Source organism: Gopherus flavomarginatus, chromosome 3 (genome assembly GCF_025201925.1).
Source record: "Gopherus flavomarginatus isolate rGopFla2 chromosome 3, rGopFla2.mat.asm, whole genome shotgun sequence".
Taxonomy (NCBI): Eukaryota; Metazoa; Chordata; order Testudines; family Testudinidae; genus Gopherus; species Gopherus flavomarginatus.
In genome coordinates, this window is record NC_066619.1 from 150,014,232 (window position 1) to 150,035,302 (window position 21,071).

Consider the following 21,071-nt stretch of genomic DNA (forward strand, 5'->3'; position numbering starts at 1 on the left):
ATTTTGTGAGCATTCATGGCCCGCCATTTAATTTCTATACCCAGATGTGGCCCTTGGGTCAAAAAGTTTGCCCACTCCTGATCTATAGAATAGGGTAGAGATGGTGTCTGCCCCTATTACTGCAGTAGACTTTCTGCTTGTGGTGCTTTTGAATCCCTGATTGCCCCTAGGTAGCATCTGTGGCTAAAAGTGTATTTCAGTTGCATATAGACAGGAAAATGTGACCAGTGCTTACCCAAAGTAGACCTCAAACAATAACCAATAGCACTGTGATTTCAAAACTGAATTATTGAGATGTCATCTACAGGAGGCTGACCTCAAAGGTCACATTATCCACCTAACTGACAGCATTAACTGGGGGGAATAGTTAAGACAGCGTATATTTATATGCAAGGATGCACACAGGCAAGCAAGTTGATTTGACCATTATGAACTGCAAATTAAAACATCTAGCATCATAACTCCAGGGTCTCCATACCAATATTTCAGAAAGTCGTGGCGAAAGTGTTTAAAGCAGACTATCATTTTATCATTAATTCTGTTCATAATTCTCATCACGCTCAGTGACCTGCAGAAGGTCTTTGTTCTGATTCTTCACTCACAGCTATGTAAAGGAAGAATAGCTTCACTGATGTCAATAGAGTGGAGAATTAGGCCCTTTGAGTCCATTAAACTGGTGTTAACATAAATAACAATTTTAGATGTATGAATAAGTCTAAATATTGGATTTAGTTATTGTTAAAGTCCATTCCTCTCCAACCCCGCCCCCCGGTTTCTCAGACTCCTTTCTTTGCACACAAATATTTATATGCTTAAGCTAAAGCCTCACAGTGGGTAATGATGCAAAAAGAAAGTCTACCTGTATATGATGGGGTCGAAAAAGAAACTGCCTGTTCAAGTTGGATTTCTCTATCAAGTCTGGATCTGTAATTGTGACCTACAGCAAGAAGGAAAAAGAGAACCACTGAAATTAGAAATTAAGTGTGCTGTTCAGCACTGCTCTTTTTATAAAATCTAGTTTCCAGTGTCAAAATAAGATTGACAGATGGTAACATGAGCATTAAGACTGTTACAACAATCTATTTTAATATCTTAGATTTTAAAACAAATTATTTCCCAAGAGTGCTGCTCATGAGTTCTACTTCCAAATCACACATGAACATCCCAATTTACACGCAACTCTCTTCCTCCTACCCAAGAACTCAATCCAAAACAAGACTAACTCCTTAATAAGACTACAATGGGATACAATTTTTATTTTAAATATGTATCTGTAAGAAGGTATTTAAACTGGTTTTCATTATAAACAATCCTTTTTAAAAGAGGGAAAAAAATGAGACAAGCACACATCTCTGCATACCATCATCGCTTTCCCCGCATAGTCTCCAATACATCCAAAGCATGCCATATTTACAATAAACCCTGTCTTATGTTATTGTTTAGATACATAATGACAAGCCAATGTGTGCATAAAACTTACCATGCCTTTGTCTCGGCCACTACCAACACCAAGAAGTGCAAAATTTTTTAACATTTCACAGCCTATTGCTCCACACCCAACCTAAAGAAAACACAATTATAGTGGTCAACGCCATCATTTTATTTCTATCGCTTAAAAAAATAGGAGGGGACTTCATAATATAAGATTAGCTGAAAAAGTATATAAATTACAGTAAATATTGAAGTGAAATTCAAAATTCAGATGTTTAGCTACAAAAGTCCTCAATGATCTAGGCCCCAGTTATCAGAGACACCATATGACCTGCCACAACAATTTCACGGAGAAGGAATGCTCCAACCATTTAAATGAAGGGTGAAACCATCAAGAACTAGGGGGAGAATGTTCTTTTTGGCAAGCCACCAACTCACTGCCAAATACACAACTAAACCCTAACCTAGCCACTCTCTGAGTGAGATCCAAGACATTGTTCTATCAGGCTTTTCACTAACTTGCCTGATATTTTTTATACTAGCTTCTAGCTACTTCCATGGATTCTCTGAGGAAAATTAGGTTGGCTGCTATGATGGACTGCAAAGCAGGAAAGATTATGTTCTGGGCTGTTTTATGAAAAGGAGCCCAGAAACCAAAGCAGTGGACATCTTATATATACTACTATTAAAGTTTACCCAGTTAGGCTGGTTAAATGACCTTTCTGGACAATTACAAATAGATTTCTCCAAATCACTCTTCACTTCTTGCCACAAGATTTTCTCCAAAGATTTAAAACACCTTGTATTAATAAGACTTGTTTTCCACATACAGCCACAGTTCCTTTATATTCAGGACATTATGAAGCACCACAGCAGGAACCAAACTGTCATTCTAGAAGTTATAATTTTGCAATGCATTCTTTGTATATTTTTATTCTTTTACTCATTAAGACTCTGATCTTCAAGGAAGTCCACATGAGCAGTGTCTCATTGTACACAGCTCCTTGCAGGTTCAAGGCATCATTTACACAATTCAGTAATTTACAATGGATCTCTTAGATATTAATGTATCTTACTGAGAATCTACTTTTACTTTTGAATGGTTATCTGGCCAGTTATTCATGTAACCACTACAGCTCTGGCTAATTTGAGGACAATTATAATTACTTGCACCATAATATACAACAGTTCACATAACACGTTACTTCATATCATAAGCCAAACTTACCAGGAAAACATTCAGCTTGTGCAGCTTTTGGCACAGAGACTCTCCAATGCAAACTCTCAAGGCATCATATTTATCTCCCCTGTGCAGACACATTCAGATAAAGAGGGAAAACAGTACGGCAAGAGTGATACTAACCTACATATGATAAATGGCATATATTGTGCTTCAATATTAGCTAAGAAAATGAGGTGAAAACTTCCCCACAACTCATACAGTCTCAGGACTCATTACTTAGTCCTGCCATGAGTGCAGGGGACTGGACTAGATGACCTCTCGAGGTCCCTTCCAGTTCTATGCTTCTGTGATTTTAAAAATAAGATATGCCCACCTAAGGAACATTTCCTCTAACTGATTTTAAAAAATGCGCAAAGTATGTACTGAAGTATTACTAGGTTAAAATCTTAAAAATTGGATTGCATGCCCACAAGGGATTCAGTACATAAAACACTATTACATTTAGAATATTTCAGCTTTACCTTGGGAGGAATTCTTCACAACTGGTCTTGTCTAGAGATATAGCAATATCCAATGCATCAATATACAGCTAAGGGGGAAGAAATAATTTGATCACATGAAAATACTTCAGATTAATGTGTAAATGTATTTGATTTAGAAGGAGACAATTAGGAATGCACACTTTCTGTGTACAATATGTAGCCATGAAAATTAGGAAAATTAAATATGGAAGACAAAGGCTAAATCTCTACTGTCAATATACGATTAAATAGCATCATTAACTTGGGAGTTATTTTTCCTAGCTACTATAAGTTGATAATGAACTTGAAAATAAACGTTTATGCCAGAGAAAAGGCTGGTACATTCATAGCATTCAGATGTCTCTTTTGATCTATGACAGTTACATCACTTATCCAGTCCTTTTGAAAGTAGTTCCCTATGAGTCTCGGACTGTTCATAACTGAACTGCATTCTAGAGGCCAGTCCCAGCATCCCTGGCAGCACCATTCTTATCTACAGTAGTTCAAGTTAGCATACATCATACCTTCACACCAACAATGACAACAGTAAGTGTCTATGCTTGCCTTCAATTTCAGCATGTGGAAACAACCTCCATACCCTCTGCCATGTATTAATAAAGCTAAACATCAAAAAAAAAAAAAAAAAAAAAAAAAGAGAAAAAGCTTACCCACTGCTGCAAAGGAGAAAACTTTCCCGTTACTGCTTTCAAGACTTCTTGGCTAGCAACACCACCTATTGCTGCAGCAAGAGGAGCTAGAAATCCCTGAGCAGTCCTAGAGAGCCATTTCACTATGTCTGCATTCACCTGAGGCTGAAAGATAATCCACAATAAAGAGGATTTTATGAATTTCTCCCAGAAATGAAAAATATTCTGTGCCTGTGAGATAGTGCTATCAATCAGGCAACGACGTGTACTTTTTATCCAGAAAACAGGAACGGCAGAGTCAAGCGTGACCCAAAGGTACCAGCACTTCTAGAAGTGACAGTATTTCAAGTCTCCATACCCATTCAACATCTGGCTTTTATCATCATCCAGCTTTTCTGACAATGGAGCCAACAGATGTGGCTTTCCTATGGGGGAAGAGACACTGAAGTGTCTGAAGCCCTACAAATTAAGGAAGTATGCCCTACAATCCTGGGAGAAGGCCTGCCACTCTTAGGCATGACAACGTGGGGATTCCAGGGCCTAGGGGAACAGCCACTGTGAGACCAGTTTATCTAATAGCCACCCAGACTTCCAAAAGTAAACCCATATTAGATTTAACCATGTTTTAATCAGCACTAGCTCCCTCTCGCTACGCTTCCTAAACCACTACCCTCAAACAGGTGATGGTACAAACATGCAGGCAAAAGCAAACGGCGGACAGGATGGAAGGAAAGAGGTTTCTAGAGAGCATCCTACATAGCCCAGAACCACACAAGACTCAAGATCCAGGGACAATGGAGCCTGGTTTCCATATTAGACTCCAGGGAACGTCCAGCCTGTATGAGGCCAAACCCACCCTGAGGAAAGGATGCATAGTTCTCTTTTCCTGCAGCAGGAGTTGTAGGTTTAAAATCCATCAAAAGAATACCAACAAAAGCTGGGTCAAGGGCCAGAAACTAAAGCAAGGCAGGTATACATGTATTTAAAATTATCTATAACAAAAGCTCTTAAGAATATTAATCACATTCATACTATAACCGCCTACATAACACTGTAGAGTAATTGCAACTTAGCTAAGAGCTACTCACTTTGCTTTCCAGTGTTTCACTTATGGATACTGCTATTTTCAACATCTCCTCAGCATCCTGAAGGCATCTAAATCCCAGGACAAAAACAGCAAGAAAGCTTAATAGTAAAGATTTTTATCCATGAATACAAACATAGAAGAACAATTCCCTATGCAAAAAGCCAGGAAGCAAACTCAAGAAATAGGTCTAGTTCTCGACTGTAAAAGTGCTGAAAATACATCTTAAAATCTGTTTTAAAGCTGTAATATTTAGTTCAAAAATAGGTGTCTTTACTGGCTATGTCAACACGAAAGGTTTTAATGTTGGTATTTTAGCTCTGACAATAGAAGCTTAGAACACCACCTGAAGTTGGACTCCTAAGGCAGGGTTGGGCAAACCTTTTGGCCTGAGGGCCACATCTGGGTATGGAAATTGTATGGCAAGCCATGAATGCACACGAATTGGGGGAAGGAGGGGGTGAGGGCTCTCGGGTGGGACCAGAAATGAGGAGTTCAGGGTGCAGGAGGGGGTCGAGGCTGGGGTAGGGGATCGGGATGCAGGAGGGGGTGAGGACTCCGGCTGGAGGAGTGGACTCTGGGATGGGGCCAGGGATGAGGGGTTTGGAGTGTAGGGGGGGCATCAGGCTGGAGCAGAGGGCTTTAAAGTATAGGAGGGGGCTCCGGGCTGAAGCTGGGGGTTGGGATGCGGGGGGAGGGTGAGTGGTTTGGAGTGCAGGAGGGTGCTCCAGGCTCAGACCGATGGATTCAGAGGGCAGGAGGGGGATTATTGCTGGGGCAGGGGGTTTGGGCTGTGTCATAAACAGAAAGCTAAGGGTTAATGTTCTTTTACCGGTAAAGGGGTAACACCAGTAACCTGAAACACCTGACCAGAGGACCAATCAGGAAACAAGACTTTTTCAAATCTGGGTGGAGGGAAGTTTGTGTGTGAGTTCTTTGTCTTGTGTCTGACCCTCTCGGCTATGAGAGTGATTTTTCTATCTCCAGCTTTCTAATCTTCTGTTTCCAAGTTGTAAGTACAAAGATAGGAAGACCATAGATTTATATTGTTTTCTTTTGTATTTACATGTGTGTAGTTGCTGGAATGTGTTAAATTGTATTCTTTTTGGATAAGGCTGTTTATTCATTTTTTTCTTTTAAGCAAATGACCCTGTATTTGTCACCTTAATACAGAGAGACCATTTTTATGTCCTTTTCTTTCTTTTTATATAAAGCTTTCTTTTTAAGACCTGTTGGAGTTTTTCTTTAGTGGGAATTCCAGGGAATTAAGTCTGCAACTCACCAGGGAATTGGTGGGAGGAAGAAGTCAGGGGGAAAATCTCTTTGTGTTAGATTTACTAAGCCTGACTTTGCATACCCTCTGGATGAAGAGGGAAGTACTTGTGTTTCCAGGACTGGAAACAGGGAGGGTGGAGTCCCTCTGTTTAGATTCACAGAGCTTGCTTCTGTGTATCTCTCCAGGAACCCAGGGAGGGAACACCTGGAGGGGGGAAGGGAAATGGTTTATTCCCCTTTGTTGTAAGACTCAAGGAATTTGGGTCTTTGGGGTCCCCAGGGAAGGTTTTTGGGGGGACCAGAGTGCCCCAAAACACTCTAATTTTTTGGGTGGTGGCAGCTTTACCAGGTCCAAGCTGGTAACTAAGCTTGGAGGTTTTCATGCTAACACCCATATTTTGGACGCTAAGGTCCAAATCTGGGAAATATGTTATGACAGGCTGTGACAGACCCACGCCAGTGGCGTATAGGAGTCTGGCTGAGGGCAAATATACTGGTCACTGGCTGAGTAGTTTTCTGTTCCTTGAGTGACCAGAGCAGGGGCTGCACTAGAGTAATCAGGAACCTACTAGAACCAATTAAGGCAGACAGGCTGATTAGATCACCTGCAGCTAATCAAGGCAGGCTAATCAGGGCACCTGGGTTTAGAAAGGAGCTCACTCCAGTCAGGCCAGGGGAGCCAGAGGAGAGGAAGTGCATGTGAGGAGTTGGGAGCAAGAGGCACAAGGAGCTGAGTGTGAGAGGCTGTGCTGCTGGAGGACTAAGGAGTACAAGCGTTATCGGACACCAGGAGGAAGATCCTGTGGTGAGGATAAAGAAGGTGTTTGGAGGAGGCCATGGGGAAGTAGCCCAGGGAGTTGTAGCTGTCGTGCAGCTGTTACAGGAGGCACTATAGACAGCTGCAATCCACAGGGCCCTGGGCTGGAACCCAGAGTAGAGGGTGGGCCCGGGTTCCCCCCAAACCTCCCAACTCCTGCTCAGACACAGGAGGAGTTGATCCAGACTGTGGGGAAGATCACTAGGGTGAGCAAATCTGCCAATAAGCACAGGACCCACCAAGGTAGAGGAGGAACTTTGTCACAGGGCATAGGAGGTGGTCAGGGGTGCAGGCTCTGAGTGGCCTTTATCTCAAGCAGCTTGCGGAAGCAGCGGCATGTCCCCCCTCTCCGGCTCCTAACGTGGAGGTGCAGCCAGGCGGCTCTGCATGCTCTCCCGTCCACAGGTGCTGCCCCTGCAGCTCCCAGAAGTAGTGGCATGTCCCCTCTCCGGCTCCTACGCAGAGGCGTGGCCAGGAAGCTCTGCACACTGCCCCATCTGCCCCTGCAGCTCGCGGAAGCAGCAGTACGTCCCCCCTCTGGCTCCTACGTGGAGATGCAGTGCCGGCCAGGCAGCTCTACACGCTGCCCCGTCCGCAGGGACCGCCCCTGCACCTCCCATGGGCCGCAGTTTCCAGCCAATGGGAGCTGCAGAGACGGCACTTGGGGCAGGGGCAGCATGCGAAGCCCCCTGGCTGCCCCTACATGTAGGAGCCGGAGGGGAGACATGCCACTGCTTCTGGGAGCCGCACAGAGCCACAGCATGCACGGAGTGGGCCAAGCCCCCAGCGCCGATCCCCACCTGGAGCACCAAAGCAGGTAAAGCCCCTGACCCTGCTCCCTGGCAGGAGCTCAAGGGGCAGATTAAAATGCAGCCCGCAATTTGCCCACCCCTCTCCTAAAGGCTACTTACGTTTGTATGTGTACAGGGACTTAATTATATGAATTTATTGGTGGTAAAAGGTGAGACTAAAATTCCCTCTTTATCCATACAAGAGCTAGGGGATCACATAGTGCAGTGGCAGTGCAAGCTTCTGCACACTGCTCCATCAATGGGAAACCACCATGACATACAGGGATGGCTACTGAAGAAAAAGTAGTTAGATATCTGGCCTCTCCTGGTGAAACTGACAGTGAGATGCCAGATAGCGGAGTGGTTTCTGAGTGGGTCATGGACTAAGACCAAACTCAATGATAACTGTTCAGTGGCATATCCATAGATTGTTACTTTCTATCATTACTAACTGGCCTTGATTTGAACTCATGATCTAGAGATGAAAAACTCCAGGTACCTCACCAGTAACACAATCCATCACATTCCCCTGCAATAGTCTGATACTGGAAATGAAACAAATTAATCATCAGAAGATAAACACGGTATTCAAATGACATTACCCAATGTTCGGCATGCGACCAAAGTTTTCCTGGAACTGGTTCAATGCAAGCATGGCAGTGTGAATTTGCAACGGTGCCTGTTAAGGAAGAGGAAATGTCTGATTTACACAGAACTAATCCATGGCTAACTCAGGGCCCATCTACGCAGTGCAGCAATGCACACCAGAGGGATATAAGTTGTACAATGCTCTAAAGTGTTGCACTCTAACTGCCCTACCTAGATCCTGCTGATGCGCTCTAAAATGTACCTAGTGCACATTGATATAGTCCCATTTGAAAGAGTACTATGTTAACATGCACTAGGAACCTTTCAAAGCACATCAGCAGGGTTCACCCAAAACAGTTAAAGCACAACACTTTAAAGCACTCTAGAATTTACACCTCTCTGGTGTGCACTGTGTACACAAACCCCCAGAGGATGCTGCTAAATACTTTTTTAGAGTTAAGATTAAACTTTCCTTCCCCCCCCAACCCCCTCCACCTTTTTGGTCCTTTTTCTAGATGGCAAACATTTTTCCACAGTGTTCTGTAAGTTTTGTTAGCTATCTTCTTGCTGGAGCACAGCTGAAGGTCAAAGTTAACACTTCAGCTCTAACAAAAAGAGTTTGAATGCAAGGCTTTCCAGTACCTAATAAAGCAAATGATAGTTACATTCTCCAATATAACAGCCAAACACTAGTTGTCAGGAAAGGAAAGCCCCAGAAGAAAAGAGGGAAAAAAAATGAAGTGTGGGATGGAATCACCAGCGCAAACGTTTTGATTCAACGTTTAAATGGGATTAAAGTTGTGTGAGTTGGGGGTCCATAGTATGTTACTAAATCAGTGGTGGGAAGACAACAGCACTAGATTCAAGTATTAGTGAGGCAGTTTTTAACATTCAATATATAGGGAGCTCTCAGATTTCAAGCAGCAGAAATCAATAGCCAATCACAGAATAGTATACCTTGCAGTTAGATATTTATATGAAAAATGAGAATTCTTAACAAGTTGTTGAATTTGGCTCTTACATTTTCCCACAAAATCCTGAACACGACTTCTGGGTCAAGAGCTTTTACAATAATAAATGTTTACAAAACATACATTTTACGTTACCATTTCACACTGAGACCCTCTTCGCCTTCCTACTCCACACTTTCCAATACACTCACATTCAACCAATACAAAAGTAGACAGATATGAAATTTCATATTGCAAAATTATGGGATATTTAGTCTTAAAAAAATCCACATGCTAATTACCTCAGGTTTGCTAAAATCTCCAAGAAGGTAAGTTGGGTTTTTTAACTGCTTCTCCAGCCGTTCCTAGAAGAAAACAAGATCTCCTGAACAGAATGTATTACACCTATTTACTTACATATCCTGTTCTATTATGGGGCAATGAATGGGACAACAATGGTAACTGATCTCTAACTCCACACATGAAGCACTGATATCTACACATACCTTCTTTTCGGTGTTCTCATCTCTATTACTCTTCATTTCACTAATGCTACAGAAGTTAATGTATTTCTACTTTTGCTCAAAGAGTTTCTACAAATGACATCTGCAGCTATGATAGATATCCAATTGGCTATACCTATTCCAGCAATACTTCTGCCTCTCAGTTACTGGTGATTCTACACCAGCGGCCAGTTCTGTGATGGTTTTGTAAGTGCACAAGGAAACTAGATAAATGCACTTGCATATCATTCAGCCCTAATCTAGACGCGATATATCGATCCCCGAGCGCGCTTATATCGATTCCGGAACTCCATCAACCCCAACGGAGTTCCGGAATCGACACGGAGAGCCGTGGACATCGATCCCGCGCCGTCTGGACGGGTGAGTAATTCGATCTTAGATATTCGACTTCAGCTACGTTATTCACGTAGCTGAAGTTGCGTATCTAAGATCAATCCCCCCCCCCCCCCCATAGTCTGGACGAGCCCTGAGCGGTGGCTTACAGGATGGACCTCCCACCACATGAAATGCTATTTCTGGTTGTCCATTAGAAGCTCTTGGAATCCTCTGGGAACAAACAATTTAAAGGAATGGAAAGTCCAAAATTTGATCTCAGGTCTCCAGGGGTGATAAGCCAGTGCACTGTTCCATTGCACCATCTAGCTACCACTTCACACTTGATAGGAGCAGAAACAATAACATCAGAGAACAGTTGAGCAGTTAAGATCATATGAAAAGAATCTGGTGCAGAACCCAGACTAAACAAACAATTTAAAGGAAAAAAGTGTGTTTATGTCCGGGGGAAAGAGGGAGTGGAAAGGCAATGTAGTGGGGAGAGGACACTAACCTTTCACTTCTAGAGACGTGGGGTAGTAATTTGAGCTTGCCACACAGAAGTGACCACATGCAGAGTTAACAGTGGAAATGCTATACATATTCACTGAAAGCACTACATATTCTCCAACATCCCAGCCAAGAGGTATTCTTACAACATTCCCTTGTGCTAGGGTTAAGAAGGAGGCTTATCAAACATTCAGATATACTGGACTGATGAACAACAAATTTAAGTTGAAGTTTTCAGGCTTCTCTGCAACTGAATAATGAAATTACTACTTTTCTGACCGTATGGGGGGGTACCACGTTAGCCAAAAAGTTACCTGTCCTTTCATCCTATTTATACCTTCTACATATACCTTTATCTGCAACCACTCAATTCTCATTCCACTTTTTTAAAAAAAACACACTTCCATTTAGAAGAAAAACATGCTGCACCAAGAGAACACTTACAAAGCAAAATATTTTGGGTGTCTTTACTTGGACAGCTATGCCTCCATGTAAGTAAGGCTCCATATCTGAAGTATCACCAATGCTGAAAGAATAAGGTGACACCACTGAAAAGATAAAAGGTTAATCATCATTTTGGTGACAATGTTATGTAATAAGCAGCTTAGGTACATACAGTTATTCCATTTCTCAGGAATGTACATTATTTCTGCTAATACTTCTACTCGGTCATTGCTTCTTTTCAGGTTGTAATTGCTATAGTTCATCTCTATGACAAAACCATGATGGTCAGTGTAGTTTACCCATTTTTCAACATTTCATGTCTTTTCCCAGGTATGGGCCTAAAGCATTAGTTTAAAATAATTTGTTATATAGACACACACACAAACACACACCCTTTTAAAGGAACTTTTGTTATCAGTTTAGCCATAAAGGAACAGGAAATACGAAATATTGGTTTCCCCTGGGACTGGACAATTAGAGCAACCCAATTTAGCCAAAACAATACTCACTTAATTTTGTACTATCAACCAAGCTCAGCACCATAGCAGAATAACATGGAAATAGAGGCAGGAACTTTTGCAAAGCAGCTGGAGCACTTAAGGGCAAAACCCAGGCCTTTGTCAAAAATTCATTCATTAAAATACCATTTAGTTATGGAAGAATATTGTTAGGGAATAAGCATCAGTAAGGCTATGATTTTGGCACAGAAATTTTTAGTAAATTTCATGGCAGAGGTGGGGGGGAATCAGTACATCACCGGAAAGTCAGCAAATAATGTAGTTTTTGCTACGTCAACACACACAAAGTGAAAGGTAAAGCTGGGAGGCGGGAGGGAAGAGGGGTTTGGATTGCAAACCTACCCACTCTGCATTCACTGCAGGGCTGGGCCTGGCTCCCTGCTAGGGGCATTGAGACTTGGCACATGGGGTCACAACACCACTCGGGTATGGCCTGTCTACCCCTCCATCTCTATGGGGCTGATAAGCCAAACCTGAGTGGTTTTGTGACCCCATACATCAGGTAGCAGTGCCAATCAGTTTTGGGGGCCTAATTAAACGTAGTTTTACATTCATTTCCATGATTTAAAGGACTGAATTCAAATGCACGATTACCATGACATCCATGCCAAAATTGTAGCCCTAAGCATCAGGGTACTTTAGCCAACTGGAAAACAAAGGCAGAAAGGGGGACTTGAGGGAGAAACCAGGGAAGTTAGGAGGAAAGAACAGAAGTGTTCAGTTCAGAAAAGCTCAAAACAAGGCAGACATTTCATCACTAACATTATTGGACTCTGTGCTACAGATTTACGGTTTCTACCTCCAACACAGCTAGGATAAGATGTTACCTAAGAAATTTTGCACTACAAAACCTACATGATGATATTAACATAGCCAGATGTCACCAGAAAAAATTAAGTACTATCATTTCGAGGTCCCTGATAAAGAACACAGAACTGACTTGAAATAATTTGGCACAATTGTGCAGTAAATTTCCCCTTCAGAATTTAAATTTTACCTTAAAATTTACTTTAACAAGTTTACAGTACAATTAAATTTGAGATACTGGCCGAGATTTAGATGGGATATGAGTTCCATGTTCCTAGGATACTATCAATGACTGAATGCTAAAAATATCAGGTGTCCAAACACTGTAGATGGTCCCAATTCCAGTGGTTCTGACCTCTTCATACTCATTTTATAAAAAAATCCTTCACATCATCTCAGCATGTTCTAATCTAGCAGACCACCAAGCAGAGCTCCACAAACAGGAGATCCTTTAATTTAGTATTGATCTACACCAGTGTATCTACATTCTTCCTGCTGCAAGCATACTGGCATTGTAGTGAGGGAAAATGCACAAAAAAAAGTGTTCCTTTTGCACAAGTAAAACAATAGATACAAGGCCTACCCGTTATTTGTTGCATCGATCCATTTAAACAAGACATTCCATTAACTTCCCGAAAGGTTAAGCACTGTCCCGTTTCCAGCTTGTGAGGATGATTTTCAAGGCAAGTGACAATCCCAGGGTTTGACTGAAAATGGAATCGACTGCAAAGTTAGTAAGGAACGGTCCTAAAAGTGTAACCTCAGAAGCAACTAAACACGTAGAAGAGGTAGGAGCAGGCCTCTGTTACTTTACTGCTAATATCTTTGTTACTGAAGGCAAAACTGGCTATAGAGTGCAAGCCAGGTCTTAAAGCAGTTCGTGAAAGACATCTGTTACACATTCCTTCCTTTCCCTAAAAGAAGTCTTTATTCCAGAATTCTGTATCCAAAACTAATCTTACTACCACTTATCTGAATTCATCAAAATACTATTCCCTAACAGATACTGGAAAAAATTCTTTAGATCCCTGGAGAGAAGTACAGTACTTTAGAAACTTGAGTTCAATAAACCCAGGGAACCAATATATCATTTTTAAAAAATCCCTGGGTTTTGCCCCTCTCCATACCACACTCCTAATTCATTTCTTCAGTTCTGCTCTCCTGAAACCAGAAAGACTCCTTGAAGAAGTTGGTCTCCTCACCCGTAACATTTTTAACTTTCAGATATAAAGATAATTACCTGTTCTACTTTCTAAATAACAATTCCTGTCCAAGAAGGCATTAATCTGACAAACAAACAATGTAAGGAGAATTATGGATCTATTCCACCCTCACTAGATGACAGAGACCACTGGCCAGGTCAAACAGAATGTTTTTATTTAAATATATGTAGTTTTCCCTTGGCCAAACTCACTTTATTCCTCCTCCTGTACATATCCCCAGGAAATCTTATGTTATTTAGAGGGGTGCATCTGCAAGATAGGGACTAATATTAACATATCTATTACATCAATATGAACCTCTGTTGCACTATATAACACCATTGTTCACTGTACTTCAAGCTTGTTGTAAAAACAAAACTTGGAAAATAGAACTCCAGCCAGATCAAGTCCCTAACCAGAGTCTGAGAAGTAAAAACAAACAAAAAAAGAAATGAACCCCAAAATTTTTAAGCAAACAAAACAAAAGGAAAACAATTGTGGCATTAACATGACACTGCCAAGCCAACATCCTGCTTATATGTTATATTCTTTTCCCTTTGTCTGCTGGGCTATTGAGACCGTAAGTTTTCCTAGGCTGAAACTGTCTTCTATTGTACGTTTATACAGTGCCTAGGAGCAAAACGAGACCCCTCTGGATTCTAGGTGATACCACAATACTGACACCTAACAAACAACTAGGGGGTGATAAATTCTGTAGGCTGAGCTCTTTGCACACACCAGGTGCTCCTTGCATCCCTGTGCCCCCCAATCTCCTCTGAACAAGCTCCCTGCATGCTACCCTCCCATGTCCCTCTACTTCAGGGTTTGAGTGCAATCCCTGCCCACCCTCTCCTCTATGCCAAGGGCTCTGTGCACTCCTCCTTCCTCCCACCCCCATACTAGGATCCTCCCATTCCTTACCCCACCCCTCTTATTTCTTTTCTTTCTGTCTGGGAGAAAAGTCATGCAGTCGTGCATTTCAAACTGTATTGGTATGATGAGCAAAGCTGAAAAGGGAGGTATCATTGTTAGTGGCTGCCATCAACCCGTTCTATCTGTGATCTATACACAGTTACAGAGGTAGTTGAAACTGCTCAGGCTGCTAACCACTTGCCAGGGGCTCCATGTGCCCCTTGCTCTCCCTTTCGGTTTTCATCAAATTAAGATTCAGTCCACTGATGCATAAACCATTCCCTGAAATTCTGGAACTGATCAGATGCAGCATCCAAAATTTACCATGTTACAGACAGATGACATCAAGTTAAGTGTAGATCATAAAACAAGTCAGATCATGGCAGTTTGATTACTAGCTCTTACTTGTGTTATGTTTGAAATGAAGATTTCTTTTGGTTCCTCTCCTGTAGTATCCAGCACTTCAAATTCATCACCAAAGTCACAAAACAAACGTGACCATATTCCATACACATCTGCGCTGATAAACTATAAAAGAAGGGAAAACTATGAACATTCTTAATGGTGCACAAAACAGAAGTGTTCTTGCCAATTAAGGATACTATCCAATGAAGTTAATTTAGGTGCAAATTCCACCGTGTACTGTATAGAATACAGCAAACACTGCGCCAAAAGACAGAATTTAGCCCTACATCAATCTTTTTAAATAAACACATACCGCTGGAACCAGAGATGGCATCAGCACACAACAAAACTAACGAAAAAAGATGTTTTCCATCTCTTGTATTTCGTCTCATTCGTCTCGATTCATTCTGGATCAGATTCACCATAAAATCATAGAATCTCAGGGTTGGAAGGGAACTCAGGAGGTATCTAGTCCAATCCCCTGCTCAAAGCAGGACTAACCCCAACCTAATCATCCCAGCCAGGGCTTTGTCAAGCCTGACCTTAAAAACCTCTAAGGAAGGAGATTCCACCACCTCCCTAGGTAACCCATTCCAGTGCTTCACCACCCTCCTAGTGAAAAAGTTTTTCCTAATATCCAACCTAAACCTCCCCCACTGCAACTTGAGACCATTACTCCTTGTTCTCAGTGGTACTAGATGACAGAACAATCTAGATCTACCTACTTCACTTTAAACACTTGCACTCCTTTTCTAGCAGCTCTCGCCATCAAGCTGTGGAGTGTACCCAGAAAGAGATAATACAGCTACAAGTTCTTCTACCTCCCACTTGGGCATCTATCCAAAAATCCAGGAGCAGGGCAAGGAATGGTACCATTAAAAGTAACATCTCCAGGGCACCCATAGTATGCCAGCAAAAGGGGATTGTGGAAGGCATTATGCTGTGAACAGGGCTTTGGAGCTGTGCTCCGGCTCCGCTCCAGCTCCAGTGCTCCGGAGCTGCTCTGCGCTCCAGCTCTGGGCTCTGCTTCAAAGCCCTAGCTGTGAAGGTAGCATTCCCCTCTTCACACTTCTGTGCAAAGAGGAGGATGAAGGAAGAATCCTCCATACATGATCAACACAGGACGATCTGGACCAATAAGCTCACCGCAGTTTTGCATTACCTTAATAGGAGGGTGTTGAGCATGGCAAAAATCATTAATCTTCTTCTGCAGTGATAGCCTCGTTTCAGTCAATATGACACACTGTTGACAAAAAGGTACAAGAAATAATGTCTAGGTGTTGCTGAAAGCCAATAAGAAAAAGAGATGCACCTTTCCTTTTAGAGTGCAGGTGTAAGAAAGCCTCTATTGTGCAGATTTAACCATCACAATTTGAACAGATGTGCTTCTGTTCTATTAACACAGTCTCCAGACAAACAGTGACAGCAAAGATGAGAATTCACTCCTCCTGCACAGTCAAATAACCCCTCCTGCAAGTAGTGAGGTTCAAAGCCTAACTCAGACTATTTAAATACTTGTATTAGTAACAAGGAATATCTGTGTTAAAGGAAAAAAAGACAAATTCAAGTAAACCATGTTAATTCAATATTTAAGGTTAAAGGCATAAAATTAGGAAATGCAAACAATATTGGCTTAATTTTTATTTTATTTAAAGAAAATGTGCACTGTCTCATATGTTCTAATGCAAATGACTCACCAACACTTCAAGTGTGTACAAATGTCCAAGCTGCAAACTCACACCAACATGCAAACCTGCTTTTAAAAATTTAGGATTTTGTTGCCACTACATCATTAAATCTGATCACATTGCATATATGTAGCGTCTTCCATTCCTGTGTTTTTCAGGATAAATATGAACCTCAATTACATCACAGTTTGTTATAAAGTGTACAATACAGCCAGGTCAGCTCTAGAGCAGAAACTGTAATCTTTGCCATTCTCTGTCTTTGAATTTAAATTGTGAAACAATCTGACATTTAACTATGCACTGACAGCTTTAATTTCAATGTCAGGAACATGTTCTTTCAGTCTTGCAAAATTATTGTTACAATTTTTACCAGCCCAGGCACAATACCTATTCATCTTCTTTTTAACAAGATGAAAAAAATAGTTTGAGCGTTTTGTTTCACTTCAGACAAAATGAAGAAACTACTTACTCTGGTCAGGTAGAATGTTGCACAGCTACTTTAAATAAATACTACATACCTGATACTTTTTTAGAAAGGAGATGTCTGTGGTTTCATCAAGTGGTGCAGTCGATGATAAAACATGGACGTATGGGTTGAGCTCTGCGATGTGAGGAAGTGTGGCCTCAGCTCTGAAACAACAGCATTCTGGTTTTCAATGGCATCCTCCAATCAATTCCCAGAACGCTTATTTCTTTACGGTCTTCTTTTACGATAAACACTTACTGCAAATGACTACTCACGCGTCCTCACATTTAAAATAATTTACCACACGTGCTCTGATAACTCTGGCTCCATCAACCAGATAGCAAGATTTAGAGTCTGACCGCTAACACTTTTTAATATTTGCTTTGGAAGAGTGAAAGACTACAAATAAGGTGTTTATTGGCTTTCTTCAGCCAACCTTGGAAAGATGGAAAATAAATGCACTTCTGATCTCTCATTCTCTACAAAGAAACAATCACTGCTTACGTGCTGCTAGCTATGGGAAGTCAAGATGCGCAGAGCAAACAGGACTCAATCCCACTTCAGAATGCTCTCCCTTTATACCTGGGCATTGTGCTCAAAGGCAATGACTCCAATAGAACAAGATGTAATGCACACTAAACGTACAACATAAAATATATGTCATAGGCAGTGGAAAACAAACATTCTTGTTACACACAAGTGACAGTAGACAGCTCAAAAACATCTAAATAACTGTACTAACCTGTTCCTTAGATTTATACAATCATCTTCACAGATGAAGAAGTTGGTTCCCAAATCCCATGTCTTGCACTGCTTGGTATCATGAACTGTAAGAGCCTTCAAAGATGTTCAGGAGGGGAGTGTTAAAACCGACAAATCATGGAACATCAATTGAAAGAAATTCACATAGTCACGATATACTCCTGCCTAGGTATCATGTTCAATACGGAGATTCTGAAGAATTAAAACTGCAGTAAAACTAAGTGAGCTAAATAGAACTGCTAGATGTACTGCTTTAATTAAAAACATTAGACTCCACACCGTTTCCTACTGCCCTTGAATAAAAAATTCAATCAGAGAATATGTCTACATTTCAATGTTTTGCTCAGTATACAACATGGCAGCAACGACTCATGTTTAAGGTATGAAACTTGATTATTCATAGCCACTAACTGTAATTGGTAAAAATTACGTAAAAGTTGTCACTGCAATATTTTTTCACCAAAAAGGAAGATTCCCTCCCACCCTCAGAAATGGTCTGCGGTGCTGCTAGCCGCAACTAGGAGCCACTGGACTCAGCAGAGCCCAGTTGCACGCAGAAGACACTTCCAGGGGGAGGGAAAGTGAGCTAGAGAGTTCCTGGCAGCTGCAGTTCCCAGCATGCCCTGAGAGAAGGAGAGGGTGGTGCGCAGGAAACTCCCTGCCAGCCCGGGACCCAACATCAGGTTGTTTCTCCCTCTGGATCCTGGGGCTTATGGGGTTAGGGGAGAGGAGGAGGAGACAGGTGCCTGGGCAAGGGGAGGCCCCACAGCTGGGCTCTGGCAGGGGAGGAGATGTGAGTGTCTGGCCCCCCGGCCAGACTCTGGGGGAGGAAGGGGGCAAAGAAACAGGAACTGGGTTGTCTGGGGGAGGCAGGGGGCAAAGAAACAGGAACTGGGTTGTCAAAGAGGTTTCTTTAACTCTGTACTTCTGGGGGAATTTGTGTGTCCCCCCGTATTGTTACAAACATACTTGACAGGCAGTTTGATATAAATGACCAACATAATTGAAATTGGCGTGATTATGTAATGTTATTTTGACAAATAAAATTCGCAGAATTTTGCAGAATTTTAAAATAGTGTGTGCAGAATTTTTAATTTTCTGGCACAGAATGCCCCCAAGAGTATGTATGTCAGAATTCTTTTTCAAAAGGGCCCTTCTATGAGAATACGACTAAGGAGAGAGTCAGAATGTACTTCTGGAACAAGTATAGCCTGTCTTATCAGCACTGAGATAAAATTCTAGATTTCTCAATCATTTGATCTCTGATCAAGAACATTCCCAGTCACTGCAAAAATGAAAATGTTACTTAACTAAAAGGAAATTTATACCAATTCCTTTTACAACAAAAAAAAATGTACATACCTTTATTCCAGCTAGAACTATGTTCTTAGCTGAAAGGAAAAAAAACATGTACAGGATTGAAGGTAAAGCTCTTAGTTCGCGGTTCTCAAACTGTGGGTCACGACCCAATCTTAATGGAGTTGCCAGGGCCAGCATTAGACTTGCTGAGACCCAGGGCTGAAGCTGAAGGGGTGGTAGGGCTCAGGCTCCGGCCCCTTCTCTCCCACACGGGGAACTGGGGCTCAGGCTCTGGCCCCCTCTCCCTCCATACCTCACCCCCCGGTGTCATGTAGTAATTTTGTTATCAGAAGGGGGTTGTGGTGCAACGAAGTTTGAAAACCCCTGCTCTAAGTGATTGAAAAGTTACCTGCCAGTAGTGAAATCACTCATTCCTTCTATTTACATATAAATTTAACAGCTTGCAGCAGTCAGATATCTTGCTGAATAACTTTAAAAAAGAGTCAATTCAGCTCCTTAGTGGAAATCCAGAGAACACAGAAGGAGCTTTTTATCCCTCACTTGTGAACTGCATTTATTTTCTGGCAATCCTCTATCCAACAAGCATCATTACAGGAACTCTAATCAAAGAAAGGGCTATTATTACCACTTCAAAAGACCATGAACCCAATTCTGGGGTCAGATAAAACTCCCAATCAAGTCAGTAGAAGGGACCACATGCCGGATAAAAGTTGACAGGGCACGGAAGCACTTGGCTGACATGCCCCTCCCCATCCAAAGCAGAGGTACCAGGTCAGAGGTCCCCTATGCCAGGAGAATTCTCAGATGACCAGTTAGGGCCGAATTCTAACAACTTTGCCCCACTCAGAGTGAGAATACGGCCTGTAGTTTCAGATTATTTAATTGTACATATTCACAGATTAAGGCCAGAAGGGACCATTATGATCTAGTCTGACCTACTGCATAACACAGGCCAAAGAATATCACTCAATTTCTGCAACAATTTAACAGCATAAATACGCCTTACAAACGTATTTCAAAATGCTTTACATCCTCTAGCTACAAAAATATTTCTATATTACATATTGTGGTTCTGCTCTATGTTCTTGTAAGTTGTACATTTATTCACTCAATACACACTAAATTTAATTTATTTAAACATATATATGCATTATTAAAGGTAAATGCTACCTAAACTTACCAATCTCCACACCAAGCCCACCCATACCACTCAGGAACACATTGGACTGGGCCATCTTCTGCATTGCTGTGTCTCCAAGAACATACCTCTGCCGACTACAAGCAAGAAACAAAACAACACACAAATAGAACTCCCTCCAAAATAAGTACACACTATTTCAAGAATTTGCAGGTATTTTCGCTTGCAAATTACCAGCCCTGCAAATTCAGCCTGGGCTCTGATAGCCAAGCCAGCTTCTTACCATCTCTCACGCTGCCACCAGCGATAAAAGCTCTGCAGACCAAATTATGCCATCAGTAAAACGTATAAAACCCCATTAGCCATTCAAAGATTTGCACATACGTAACGAAGGACAATCTAAAAACAGTGAGATTGCAGAGTAGTTTAAGGACACAGAAGATTCTTCAAGACAAAGAATTAGTAATTATGCATGAATTGAAAGAAGTTCTGAGTTTCAGAGGCCAAGGCAAGCGTGTGGGGTGAGAGTTAGAAAACATTTTTACTTGCAGACACAGCATAATTGATATGGAAATCTGAGCCATACAAAGAAAAATTAATGCTGTTCTACCCTAAAATCTGACATTGTGGGGTCTGTATTCATTGCAACGTAGTTCAAGACTTCTCTCTTCAGGATACATCAGGGCATACTTGGAACTACATCTCTTGCAGGCACAAGCATGCTCAGAACCGGGAATTTCCCTGACCAAATCAGAGTTCAAAGTAGCTCATGTACA

General features: G+C 41.7%; 1 protein-coding gene across 4 annotated transcripts in view; it reads right to left on the minus strand.

Moving 5' to 3' along the window:
* Positions 1-21,071, minus strand: part of UBA6 (ubiquitin like modifier activating enzyme 6) — a 49,634-nt gene that overhangs the window by 20,134 nt on the left and 8,429 nt on the right. For all 4 annotated transcript variants that reach the window (XM_050944981.1, XM_050944982.1, XM_050944983.1 and 1 more), the window contains exons 4-19: positions 20,338-20,432; positions 19,200-19,228; positions 17,818-17,912; positions 17,128-17,239; positions 16,084-16,164; positions 14,922-15,044; positions 12,986-13,109; positions 11,078-11,181; positions 9,590-9,652; positions 8,352-8,428; positions 4,871-4,937; positions 3,804-3,947; positions 3,136-3,203; positions 2,660-2,738; positions 1,481-1,561; positions 860-937 (exon numbers count right to left, since the gene is read on the minus strand). In XM_050944981.1, the coding sequence (XP_050800938.1) occupies positions 860-937; positions 1,481-1,561; positions 2,660-2,738; positions 3,136-3,203; positions 3,804-3,947; positions 4,871-4,937; positions 8,352-8,428; positions 9,590-9,652; positions 11,078-11,181; positions 12,986-13,109; positions 14,922-15,044; positions 16,084-16,164; positions 17,128-17,239; positions 17,818-17,912; positions 19,200-19,228; positions 20,338-20,432 (1,420 nt within the window). The remainder of the gene's footprint in view (positions 1-859; positions 938-1,480; positions 1,562-2,659; positions 2,739-3,135; positions 3,204-3,803; positions 3,948-4,870; positions 4,938-8,351; positions 8,429-9,589; positions 9,653-11,077; positions 11,182-12,985; positions 13,110-14,921; positions 15,045-16,083; positions 16,165-17,127; positions 17,240-17,817; positions 17,913-19,199; positions 19,229-20,337; positions 20,433-21,071) is intronic.